The sequence below is a fragment of the Musca domestica genome, unplaced genomic scaffold (assembly GCF_030504385.1).
Source record: "Musca domestica strain aabys unplaced genomic scaffold, Musca_domestica.polishedcontigs.V.1.1 21, whole genome shotgun sequence".
In the NCBI taxonomy this organism is placed as follows: Eukaryota; Metazoa; Arthropoda; class Insecta; order Diptera; family Muscidae; genus Musca; species Musca domestica.
This window is the reverse complement of record NW_026712258.1, coordinates 12,446,735-12,459,962: the sequence shown is the minus strand read 5'-3', so window position 1 is coordinate 12,459,962 and position 13,228 is coordinate 12,446,735. Positions and strand designations below refer to the sequence as shown.

General features: G+C 37.9%; 1 protein-coding gene across 1 annotated transcript; it reads right to left on the bottom strand.

Moving 5' to 3' along the window:
- Positions 1-957: 957 nt before the first annotated feature.
- LOC101888950 (BTB/POZ domain-containing protein 10) lies at positions 958-2,557 on the bottom strand. The gene has a single exon (XM_005185161.4). It carries the CDS (start codon positions 2,425-2,427, stop codon positions 1,354-1,356), a length of 1,074 nt encoding a protein of 357 aa, XP_005185218.1. The 5' UTR covers positions 2,428-2,557; the 3' UTR covers positions 958-1,353.
- Positions 2,558-13,228: the final 10,671 nt, after the last annotated feature.

The window sequence follows — 13,228 nt, the reverse complement described above, 5'->3', positions numbered from 1 at the left end:
TTTTCTGTATTTCAAAGTTGAACAGTCATGTTCAATATTCAATGAAATATTCGACATTTCGTAAATCAATTTTACCGGTTAGGTACATTAAGTGGTAAAACAATTTAGAACCGTCTTTGAAGAACCCACCTACAATTTGTAACTGTAGTGTGATCTACAATTTTCGAATATTATTTCTAAGTACTTCATATCTGGAGTTCGGAGAAAGTTTTTCTAAAAAAAAGAATATGCCTAAAAGTGATACGATGTGCGATGTTATACCCTTTACCATAGTATGGAGGGTATATTGAGTTTGTCATTCCGTTGTAACACCTAGAAATATATATTTTAAACCCCACAAAGTATATATATCCTTGATAAAATAAAATTACATAAAATTCTATGTCGATTTAGCAATGTCCGTCCGTCTGTGGAAATTACTCTAGCTTCCGAACGAATTAAAGTAGATTGATAAAATTTTACTCAAATGTATATTAAGTCTGCAGGACTTTTGGTATTGAAAATGGGCCATGTATGTCAACGTTTTGGTATAGCCCCCATATAACGGTAACATTATTCACCGGAATTGTTTCAAATATGGTATTAGAAGTCCGAAATGGATTCTACAGGCTATGACAGAAAATTGTCACGCCCATATAACGTTACCTCCCGATATTCGGTATTTTAATGATTTTAGCTACATTATTCAACGATTTTTTTAAGTTTCGCATTTGAATATTGTAATGGCTTATACCCAAAGTTACCTATGCAGGTTCATGTCGTCGTATAGACCCTAATATAACGGATACATTTGGTATTTTTAAGTTTTTAACGGATTTTATTGTTTTTGAGAATTGCTAAATTCGTTCCAAATGGTGGAGGGTTTTCAAAGTTCGGCCAGCAGACCTGGCTTAATTAAAATATTTGATTTCATATACTCCAAAACACCACCAAATAAATCTCAACCAAATGGATGCATTTATTTAGAAAAAAGTTGCGCAATTTTATTTGATATATCTATATTTTTGTATTGTTGTTGTTATTCGTGTAAAATAAATGTTTTAAAAGCAAATAGATATCCATTTCCAAATACAAGGTATAGAAAAGAACAAACAAAAATACAAACGGCTTACAGTGATTATTAAATACTGATTTTGAGATATTCAAATGATTTGAGTATTACAAAATATGTAAAAAAGTGTTTATCTTTATATCTATTTTATATTATGCATAAATGTGTGATTTCTTCAATAAGGATTTTTATATATATTCATATCCAAAACGCCGACATATACGATTATAATTCGATTATTCCGTATACCTTAGACCGTGCTTCGCTCATTGGGTGGCGGGGGGCAACGACTGCGACAAGATTTAAGCATTTTCCTCGTTAGCACCACCAGCAGCTTCCAATTCGCCACCATCGGCGGCAACAGCATCTTCCACCGCGCCACCATCGATCCCAGCATCGGCATCAGCTCGAAATGCAACTACATTTTCCGGAGGTGGTGGTATGGGATTGCCACTGGCATCCAATTCCAAGGGGGGATCTGCAGTAGCTTCAGCTAAATTGGTGACCGATTTCGATTTCACACATTGGAAGTCGACATGACGACTTTTGGCCTCTTCCTTTTCCCAGGACATGTGTATGAAGGGCCTCTGCACATAACTGTAAATTACCTCGGCACGACCACCAGGACGACGACGTATTTTCTCCTTATGCGTGGGATAGCCTTCGATACCACAACGTATTTTCTTTAGACCGCGATCTTTCATAACCTGCTTGGCAACATCGCGATTCTCAATGTATTTGAAGAAACGGTGCATTGTAGTACTGTGAATGGTCTGGCAGTATTCTTCACCCATCTGAGGGGGAAACTCTTCGTCCCAATCGACGACATCATCGTCCAACAACACAACGACATGACATTCGCGGTCACCCCTTTGTGCGGCCGTAACCATGACCGGTAATATGAACTCTTCCAAGAATAACTCAAATTGTTGGCGTGCTCCCTCGTTGCTTAGCTCATGTAAAAGACCACGCAAATTTTGGCAGCGTACTGTGGTGGCATCAAAGGGGATCAATAAATAATCACACGCCTCCTTCAGCTCCGGCACAGATATGGTAGGAGGACACTTTATTAGCCCAGTCTTGTAGTAGTCGAGTATGGCTCGAAACAATGTATGAGATATGCCATCGGCCACCTCATATTCACCTCTTTCGTTGGGATGGACAAATTGAAAGCCTGTACTAAACATGGTGCCCAACATGGTGTTGGGGTGTGCAGTCACCAAATCCTTTTCGATGATGAAACGAACATTGTCCACCAGCAATGTTATACGTTCGCCTGGATTATTGCTACGTGCCATCAGGGCCGCGACTCCGTTTCCATTTGCTGTATTGTTTGAAGAAGTGTTTTTTATTTCCTTGGGTATTGCTCCGTTCATGTCTTTCTTTCTTCCTTCTTTTTTTTTATTGTTTATTTTTTGATTTTTTTTGTGTAAAACTGACAACTAGAGCTGGCAAACAGTCGATGGCAATATCGATAGTATTGATAGGAAGACAATGAAACAAAGAGGGACGAGGACCAGTGCGAAAATGCGTGATAAACACCAAAATCAAAACAAAAACTAAGATTTGTCTAGAGGGTTCTGGAAGATCGAAATGTTATTGCCAAGAATCGATAATCAACTGCTGAGAGACAGTAATTGATATGTAGAGGGAGCAAATGTGTATTCATAAGAAAATGCTTTTTGAAGGAAATATTTTGTTGCAAAAATCGTCATGCTTAATCCCATTATTGTTGTTTTTATAAAACAACATTTGTTTATTAGTGGAGAACGATGGTAATGTTTACCAGGGAGTAAGGCAGGGAATACCTAGGTTTCGGAAAGAGCCACCATATTCTCCCCAGAAGTTATTTAAAATAACTCCTATGACAAAAAACTTTTTTACCCAAGTGACGAGATCGTAAGCTCAATAGAAGAGGAACCAAAGAATTATATAGAACTAAAATTCTTTTGGAAAATCTTCTAAATCTTCTAAATATTTGAAACACTTACAGGGTGAGATGAAAAACGGCAACCAACTTCAGACTGCTATCATTTCTAATCCACTCGTCCGACAGCTGTTAAAATTATGCCAGTGACTGCTCATTATATTGTTTACAAGAGTACAAAAGCATTTGTCACGTACTACCGCCAGTTGATTTCACATAATTCCTGTTTTCTATCAAACATCGTCATTGCTGGCATGATGGCTTTTTGCACGGCTAGTGCTCGCCGGATGGGGGTGGTTCTTGACGACATTGACTAGGTTGGCAATACGTTAAACAAAAAAAAATATCATGCCAGACTGATCAAAATTAAAAAAAAAAGGGTATTCCGAGCCCGAGAGAAATAGTAAACTATTATTGACTTTTACCACAGCATAAATAAGAAAAAGCAACCAGTTATATGGAAAAAAAAATCATGAAAGTACTCGGCAGGTGTTAAACCGAGCTCTTCCCTCCCACTGGAACACTTGTTCCACCTTGGCAATCAAAACATGTTCATATTGCCCCCATACCTACCTCTTCTTTAGCACGTCACCCTCCTAACCTTCAATTAAATTTCCTTATGGAGAAGACATTTTAATTCATATCCATCGTTATAATTTTATTTTTAATTCAAGGTTCTTAATTTTTAATACAAAAAAATTGTGGATAATTTTAACTTTGAAATTCACATTGTTAAAAAGGTTATTACTAGTGCAAAGAGTTTTTACTAGTGTAAAATATTCGAAAATCGTAAGTATTATAATTTTGAACGTTGTACATAATAACGAAACTTAGGTAAGTACCACTTTTGGGTATTTATTTAATAAATTTAATATAAGATGGCTGCTCTTCTTTCTTTTCCAGGGATGCTGAACAGAGGTCCTATTATGGCGGTGATTGCTGGCAATGGAGCTTATTATCCGTCAGTTAATCTCGTAAGTATGAGTGTTGTATTTTAGTTTTATAGTTCAAACCCTGAATAAAAAGTTTTCTTCTATTTTAAGTGGAGTAAAAGCAAAGGGACAACATTAAGCTTTTGTGTATGGGAGCAACTAACTCCTGGTGGTTAATAACCTGTCCTACCTGCCTAGAGAGAGCTCTATCTATTCGGAGAGGATATGAGAGTAAAAATTCGAATAATAAAGAAAACAAAAGGAAATGTTTACCCTTAAGGCCACGTATTTTCTATACCCTTTTATTCTAGGTTTATGGGCAGTCCGTCCGTCGCAAGTAATTATCAATAAGTTTGGAGGTAAGTAATGAGTTAAAGTCAATAGCTCGTTTTACACCATATCAGTTTTAAATTCTTTTATTTTTAGGTACCTCAGCACCGCGGAATGCCTGGTGCTCAACAGCGTATCCAACGATGGGCAGAGGAGTCGGGATCGGTGGTCCAAATATCGTTATCGATGCTGGCAAAGGTGTTTGGTGCTGGATTACTTCCTTTTGTTCAAAAGTTATTGAGGTTTTTTTTTTTCTCTTTTCGTGCAATAAAGGCAATAAATATTTTTAAAATTTTGTTTTGTGATATGCGGGTATTATTACACCGGTTGTATTTAACGTGGGTAAAAACTTTACTATTTTCTTTTTGCTCGATCCACTTCCTGCTGCCAAGAACTCCAGAAATAAAAAGAAAGAACTTTGAATATTTTACATGGCTTATTGGCTCCCTATTTCCAATATGTTTTCCACATTTTAAATTTCCCTTTTTGAAATGACAGGATAAACAAACCATATGTCACTTGGTGTGACAGACAAAATTATACGAGTTTCGGTATGTGGCGTATAGATGGCGTGAGTACGCACATGACAAACCCAACCATCCTTTGTACATCACTGTAAAAGGATGGGAGGGAAAAAGTGCGAAAAATAAGTTCGATGATTTGTAGAAAGCTTCATTTGAATGGAGCGCTTTTATTTTCGATAGGACGTCGATCTTGTCAGCTCTTCTTTGTCAATGAAATATGCCTGCGTCATTATTTCTACTGAACTGGCTACGTTATCATAGACAGACCATACATATGTAGTGAATTTCTTGAAGTGCGGGCGATACAATTGAATACCGGGGTTTCAAAAAAAATATATACAATTAAGAATAAAAGAAAAACCAAGAATTTGCTGTTTAAAAAAACTTTTTGTGATTACCAATAGTGTCTTACTAATATTAATGTGCTACAAAAAAAAATAAATCCTAAAATAAACAAAATCTGAAATTTCCTAATAAGATAAAATTGTAACGGGTAAAAGAAGAAACGACGAGTGAAAAAGTGTTATAAACGTAATATCGAGTTGGCGTCATATAACTGTGCTGTGCTTTCATACGACTGTACCACAACGAGTTGCGTACTATGTGATAGGTTTGTTGCTGGGTTGAAATAACCGTTTCATTCTAGAAATCGTCGATCATCTTCAGTGCAAACAAAGCGATGTGTAATTGAAAAAAAAACAGAAAATAATCTAAAACTAAAAGAATAGAGAATAAAGTTAAGAAAATCGTTTAATTACTAAAATAAATGTGTGCTGCCTAAGAATATAAATTTTAAGGAAAAATGTAGAAATTCAATTTCATATTAATAATAAAGATATAAATTATGTATGTTGAAAAGTGTATAAATGGAATTAATATAATTTTCATCAATACTAAATCTGTGTATGCAATAAAAGTCCAATAATTTATATTTTCATATGCGTATTAATTGGCTATGCAAGTGAAAAACAAAAAGAAGTGAGCATTGTTAAAAAAAAAGCCTATCAGAAAAGTTTTTTTCATTAATTAGAAGCCTACGTTATTCCTGTTGTTGTAATAGTGGGAATATTTGTGCATACGACCATACTTTTCTTGTGATATGATTTCTTAAAAGCAAAAGTGTAAGAGTAGTAAAATCAAAGAGTGTGAAATACAGCTATGAGAGAGAATAAAGAGTACATGTGTAGAGTCACAAAAGGTTAACGGAAAAAAAAAAACATAACGAAAGTGAGGAAAGAAATGAATCAAAACAAATGCGAAGCAAAATCAAAACAAAGGCTAATTTGAATCAAAACATAAAAGAAATATAAAAGCAAAACAAAATAATGTTAATGATTGTGGATTTAACGGCGAATCAACGTTGCGATTATACTTTAAAGTGGAAAAGCAAATAAATTCTGATTTTGTGCCCAACTATGAGGAGTAAAAACCACCATGCAGAAATCTCTACTTTGCCGCTGTAATCTTATGATATATCTATTTTTGGATTTGTGCCGGTAAGTGAACAATCGTTTTATTTCTTTATAATAACAAAAATATAGTTTAGGAGAAAATGAATCTATGAGCTCGTAAGGAAAATATTTTTCCGTGAATAATTATTAAACATTAAATTTTTGCTGGTGTTATTCAGATCGTGAGAGGACTTCTTCTGTTATTATGGGATGCGGTAGAAAAACCATTTCTTATTGTTTCAAATCTTTCACGTGGAATACTCCTAAGGATTTCCCTCTCAAATCCTCTATTTCATAAAGACAATTTCCAATTGGTCGAACAATTCTGCACTTTACAAATTTAGGTCCTAGTTTAGCATTAAAGCTCCTTTTGAAGTCACTTTGCTGAAAGCTACGACGATATATCTCCTGCCCCGGTATAAATTTCACATTCCTAGATCGCACGTTGTACTTTTTTTTATTTATTAGGTATGCTCGGTGGAGATTCTCTCTTATTTTCTCTCTGATTATTTCTAATTTTATTGTTTGTGGAAGGACATTGGCCTCCGGATCCTGCAGAACCTTAAGCTTTCGCGCTAGAGCAAATACGCTACCATGATTCACCATGTTCATTCCAAAAAGGGCGAAATATGGAGTGACACCTATTGCGGAGTGAACCGATGATCTCAAAGAACACTCTATCTCTGACAAATATTTATCCCATTCTGTCTGACTATCCTTTAAGTATGAACGTATGGCTGATAAAATGCTTTGGTTGACTCGTTCAGAAGAGTTAGCTTGTGGCGAATGAGTTGCTGTGCGCACGTGAGAGATACCAAAGTTTGTCATAAGGTCCTCAAATACCTTTGCTACAAATTGTTGTCCATTATCTGAAATTAGTACTTCGGGTGTACCGAACTTATGAAATACCTCTGATATGAGGAATTTAACCACATTTTTAGTACTGGCTTTATTCATAGCCTTAAGAAGAACGTACTTGCTAAGATGGTCAAGGACAATGAAAATATAAGTGTTGCCGGCCTTTGAACGCGGATAGGGACCTAAAAAATCTACAAAAATTCTTTGAAAAGGTCTCTCCACATTGGCTTCTTTGCCCATGGGTGGACGTAGCGTTATGTTGGCTGATTTAGACTCTTTACATACTTGACATTTAAGGACGAAATCTCTAACTTGCTTATTCATAAGGGGCCAATAAAAATACTCCTTGATTCTTTTTAGGGTTTTATGAAAACCACCATGTGAGGCCACAGGGAGACAATGGGCTTTTTCGATAATTCCATTGGTTAACTCCAATGGAATCCACAATTTCCAAGCAAAATCTTCATTGGTAGGTGAGCCGTCGTAAAATTGTGTCCTTTTGTAGACGAATCCATCTATCACTTTTATATCTGGCAACCGATCCGCGTTCTTACTGACGTTATCTATAAGATCTTTATAGTCCTCGTTTTGAAAAGCTGATGAAGAAAGGTCTATTAAAGCATCTACCTTTACCGACAACTCTTCCATATCGTATCTTGACAGTGTATCAGGTACTACGTTCATGGTCCCTTGGCGATGTTCTATATCGAAACTAAATGATTGTAAATGAAGACTCCATCGAGCCAATCGCCCACTTAAATCTTTATGCGACATCAGCCACTTCAGGCTACTATGGTCGGTAATAATTGTAAATGGCATAAGCTCGATATAAGGGCGAAATTTCTTTACTGCATTAACCACCGCCAAGCACTCTCTCTCCGTGACTGAATAATTCTTTTGTGCCGATGTGAGCTTCTGGGAATAGTAAGCAATGGGATGTTCCCCTCCTTCGCTATCTTTTTGGAATAGCACTGCTCCGATTCCCAGATCAGAAGCATCACACTGCACATAAAAATGTTTAGAAAAATCAGGATGAGTCAGGACAGGGCTAGTGATTAATGCAGTCTTGAGTTTTTCAAAAGCTATCTTTGCCTCTTCAGTAAAATGGAAAACTTTTCCCTTCTTTAAGGTATCGAAAATGGGCGCGGCGATCATTGCGTAATTTGGTATGAACCTACGATACCACCCTGTTGCCCCCGTAAAGCTGCGTACCTGTTTCGCGGTTTTTGGAAAACAAAAACGAGTTATTGTCTCAATTTTTGCTGGGTCTGGTTTGAGTTCACCACCTCCAACGATGTAGCCTAAATATCTTAATTCCTTGAAGCAAAACTTAGATTTAGCTACATTTATGGTTAGTCCTGCTTCAGCTAATAGATCGGCAACGCGCTTCAGCAACTCCAGGTGGGTTTCGAAGTCTGGCGAAACCACCAAAAGATCGTCCAGGTAAACAAAAACGCGGTCCCGCAGTACCGAAGGGATCACTCTATCCATTAGACGGCACAACCTTTGGGCCGCATTGCACAACCCAAAAGGCATGACGGTAAAATGGTAGAGTGGTCTTCCCGGTACTGTGAAAGCCGTTTTTTCTTTGCTGGACTCATCTAATGGGATTTGCCAGAAAGCGTCCTTTAAATCGACACTTGAGATAAAATAGGTATCTCCCAACCTGCTAAGCAATCCCTCAATGTGCGGGAGTGGGTAGGCATCCTTGACCGTCAGAGCATTGAGCTTACGAGCATCCAAGCAGAGCCTATTTTTGTCGCCCTTTCTGACTAGAGTGACAGGATGACTCCACGGACTTTCACTCGGCTCAATGACTCCTAGATCGAGCATTCTATCCAGCTCTGCATACATGAGCTTTTGTACAGCTGGAGATACAGGATAGTGTCTACTTTTAACTGGAGTTGCGTCACCTGTGTCGATCGTGTGGACCTCAGACTTAGTCCGGCCTAAGCCTTGTGTTGAATAAGAAGGAAATCTTGCTATTATCCCATCCAAACGTTTCCGTTGTGGATCAGACAATTTATGAACAGTTCTGTCATCACTGGTTCCACTATCAGCCTCATCACAAAGACTGACGCCGTTGGTGGTGAGACTCTCGGCAGACGCAAACATTTTAAAGGTTTTCATGAAGTCAATTCCAAGGAAGAGTTGTCGGTTAAGTGTAGGAACCAAAAAGAAATCTATTGGGTGAGTCATATTATTGAAGGTAATATCTGCACGGATTTTCCCGGTTATCTTGTGTGGACTTCCATCTGCAGTCTTAACAAAAGAAAAGAAATCTTGAGGAGTTAAACCAATTTTTCCTACCAGATCTAGACAACCCTTACCTAAACAAGACACCGTTGCTCCACTGTCAAGAAGACCCTCAATTTCTTCGCCATTAATGTGAATTTTGGTGTAAAATCTCGAATCTTCACCTTCATATAGGGTAGTAGATGCAATTTCCTTTCTCAATTTCCTTCTCTTGTTGTATCTTTCTCTAGCCCGTTTTACTTTATTGGACACTACACCGAAAATTCTCGACCTAGCTTCTTCGTATTCCTTTTTCCTTACATGCAATGGTTTCAACACTCGTAATATCGGCTTCTCTTCATTCACCCTCTTGTTTTCGTTGACTAATAAGATTACCTTCTTCGCGTTACACTTTCCCTCTACTGTTCCTGCTGGGACTCCGTCTGGGTGGAGCGCGCCTCCCCAGTTCGAGGAACGCTCCGATTCAAGTTTCCCTGGCACCTTGGACATTTTGGGGAAACTACTCCCTCTCTTCCGCACTTGAAGCAGAACACCTTTGATATGGGTACAGGACAATCAATGTAACTATGACCAACCTTTCTGCAATTCCAACACGTGTAGCGGTTGGACACTGCTAAAGCGTCTACGTCCAATTCAGATTCGGCCTCTGTGTATTCTAGTTCGTGTACTTTCTGTGGTTGAAACGTTCTTTGCTGGTATGCTTGTCTTTGTCCAGCTACCATCAATTCAGCCCGTTTGACCTCCTGCCGAAAATGGTTCAACCCTTTAATTTGAATAGGGAAAATAAGAGAAGCAAGTGATGATTTTAAGTTTCCTTTCATGATCTCTATCAAGTCGTTTTCATCATATGGAGATCGTTGTTGGTTTCTCATTTTGAGCACGGCATCGAAAAACTCATCAAATGTTTCATTCGGCATCTGACGACGACCCATAATTTCTTTTTGAATTTGAAATTCATTCTGGTACCGACGAAATTGGGCTAAAAATGCTTCCCTCAACTCATTCCAGTGCCTAAACGGGGCAATTCGTCGTTGCTGCCAGTACCAACTTTCGGCACTACCCTCAAGTAACTGTGGGAACTCCCTGAGAAGTTCGTCAAATGGATAACCATAGTCTTGCCTCGTAGACTCCAAACAGAAGATAAAATGTTCAGCATCTGCGTTTTTCTCACTGCCATTGAAGCGCATTCCCCAATCTTTAACTTTGTATTTTCGATTGCTACTTTGATGAGCTACATTTCCGTGATAGGATGATGCATTCGACGGCTTCTGAGGTCTCATTTCTGTTGGATTCCCCGTATAATCTTGACCTCTGGTATCCACCGCAATGATAGGATTGTTATTCTCGGCTCCTGATGCCTCATTTCGAACTGCCTGCGATGGGGGAGGTTCCCTAATTCCGTGCATCGATTGAGTGTTTTCTACAACTGTCGGATAACGTGTTAGTGGCGGTGGCGCACGCGTCATTGGAGCTATAGCTGGAGTCTGTATCCCAGCTGCGTGTTCAGCCGACAAACCTTCCTCGGTGGAATTTCTCACGGTTGGCCGTGCTTGCTGTAGATCACGCTGAACCTGCCGAATCACTTCAATACTGCGCATCAGTTGAGCTTGTGCTAACCCAATGGATGCCATCATTTCCTGCAGATTATTAGCCTGGTTGAATTCCGATCTATCGTCTCCATTCCCCTGTCGAAATTCTCGTCTTACGTTCTGAGCGGTCAAACTTGAAAATGCTGGAGAAAGTATAGTATTATTCAGTTCATCCGGACTGATCGATGCATCGCTGCCAATCGATGGAGCGCTTGACGATCTGACAATGCCTCCCGTTCCAGTGTTGGTTTGCAAAGTTGGTGGGTTGTTCGTAGGAACTTGAGTTTGCGTGTTCTGTGCCCCTACCCTTGGCTCGGAATTAACTGCTTCTTCGTTGTTTTCCATATTATTTGGCTGTAGCTTACTACCACTTCTAGTCAAAACCATTCCAAAATTAATAGTAAACTAATAACTGTGTTCCTAAGAAATATTAAAAATAAAAACTAAAAATCAAGAAAACATATATACTAGTAGTAATGCTTCTACTTCTGTCGAGGTAGGAAAATAATGATGTATTAAATAATATCAAAAAGTCTTTCAATATATCATAAGGTAGGATTCTAGGTGACGGCCATTAGAAGAGTAGATGTTACTTTCAGATTTAAAAGAAATAAGGTAAACAAAATAATTACCTCCTGCAATCCTGTGCTTTAACTTTTTATACTGTGGATATGGAAAATCTGGTTTAACAACCTAGTGACATCGAAAGAAATCTCGTTGACTATACTATGAGTGTTTCTGTCTAAGAATTGACTCCGGACAACAAAATTCCTTTCGAATACAAAATGATTGTTAAAAATGGCTATTGCAATGAAAAACTAATTGGATGTGACCCAAAAACTCCACACAATCGTGGCAATTAAATGCGTTGTGTTACTAACACTGGCGATAAGACCTACGATTATATGTAGCCTAAAGGTTTGGTGATTCAAAATTAAATCTCCACCTCACGACCCCGATTTAGAAAACTTTAGGTCGGGACTGAGATTTTAACATTGGACCGTGATATTGAAAATGAAGAAATATCGTTCAAAATGTATACTATTTAAACCAAGTGGCAGCCGGGAGGACTCTTTGAGTTACTCAAACGGGACCTACTTGCTTTAAATAATATATGGCTACAATTATTTTTTTGCTTTCATCTCGGGCCCCACGTTATGGGCGCCATTTTGTCACGTACTACCGCCAGTTGATTTCACATAATTCCTGTTTTCTATCAAACATCGTCATTGCTGGCATGATGGCTTTTTGCACGGCTAGTGCTCGCCGGATGGGGGTGGTTCTTGACGACATTGACTAGGTTGGCAATACGTTAAACAAAAAAAAATATCATGCCAGACTGATCAAAATTAAAAAAAAAAGGGTATTCCGAGCCCGAGAGAAATAGTAAACTATTATTGACTTTTACCACAGCATAAATAAGAAAAAGCAACCAGTTATATGGAAAAAAAAATCATGAAAGTACTCGGCAGGTGTTAAACCGAGCTCTTCCCTCCCACTGGAACACTTGTTCCACCTTGGCAATCAAAACATGTTCATATTGCCCCCATACCTACCTCTTCTTTAGCACGTCACCCTCCTAACCTTCAATTAAATTTCCTTATGGAGAAGACATTTTAATTCATATCCATCGTTATAATTTTATTTTTAATTCAAGGTTCTTAATTTTTAATACAAAAAAATTGTGGATAATTTTAACTTTGAAATTCACATTGTTAAAAAGGTTATTACTAGTGCAAAGAGTTTTTACTAGTGTAAAATATTCGAAAACCGTAAGTATTATAATTTTGAACGTTGTACATAATAACGAAACTTAGGTAAGTACCACTTTTGGGTATTTATTTAATAAATTTAATATAAGATGGCTGCTCTTCTTTCTTTTCCAGGGATGCTGAACAGAGGTCCTATTATGGCGGTGATTGCTGGCAATGGAGCTTATTATCCGTCAGTTAATCTCGTAAGTATGAGTGTTGTATTTTAGTTTTATAGTTCAAACCCTGAATAAAAAGTTTTCTTCTATTTTAAGTGGAGTAAAAGCAAAGGGACAACATTAAGCTTTTGTGTATGGGAGCAACTAACTCCTGGTGGTTAATAACCTGTCCTACCTGCCTAGAGAGAGCTCTATCTATTCGGAGAGGATATGAGAGTAAAAATTCGAATAATAAAGAAAACAAAAGGAAATGTTTACCCTTAAGGCCACGTATTTTCTATACCCTTTTATTCTAGGTTTATGGGCAGTCCGTCCGTCGCAAGTAATTATCAATAAGTTTGGAGGTAAGTAATGAGTTAAAGTCAATAGCTCGTTTTACA

Excerpts from the sequence above, each read along its gene's own strand:
- LOC101888950 (XM_005185161.4), bottom strand. The coding sequence starts at position 2,427 with ATGAACGGAGCAATACCCAAGGAAATAAAAAACACTTCTTCAAACAAT.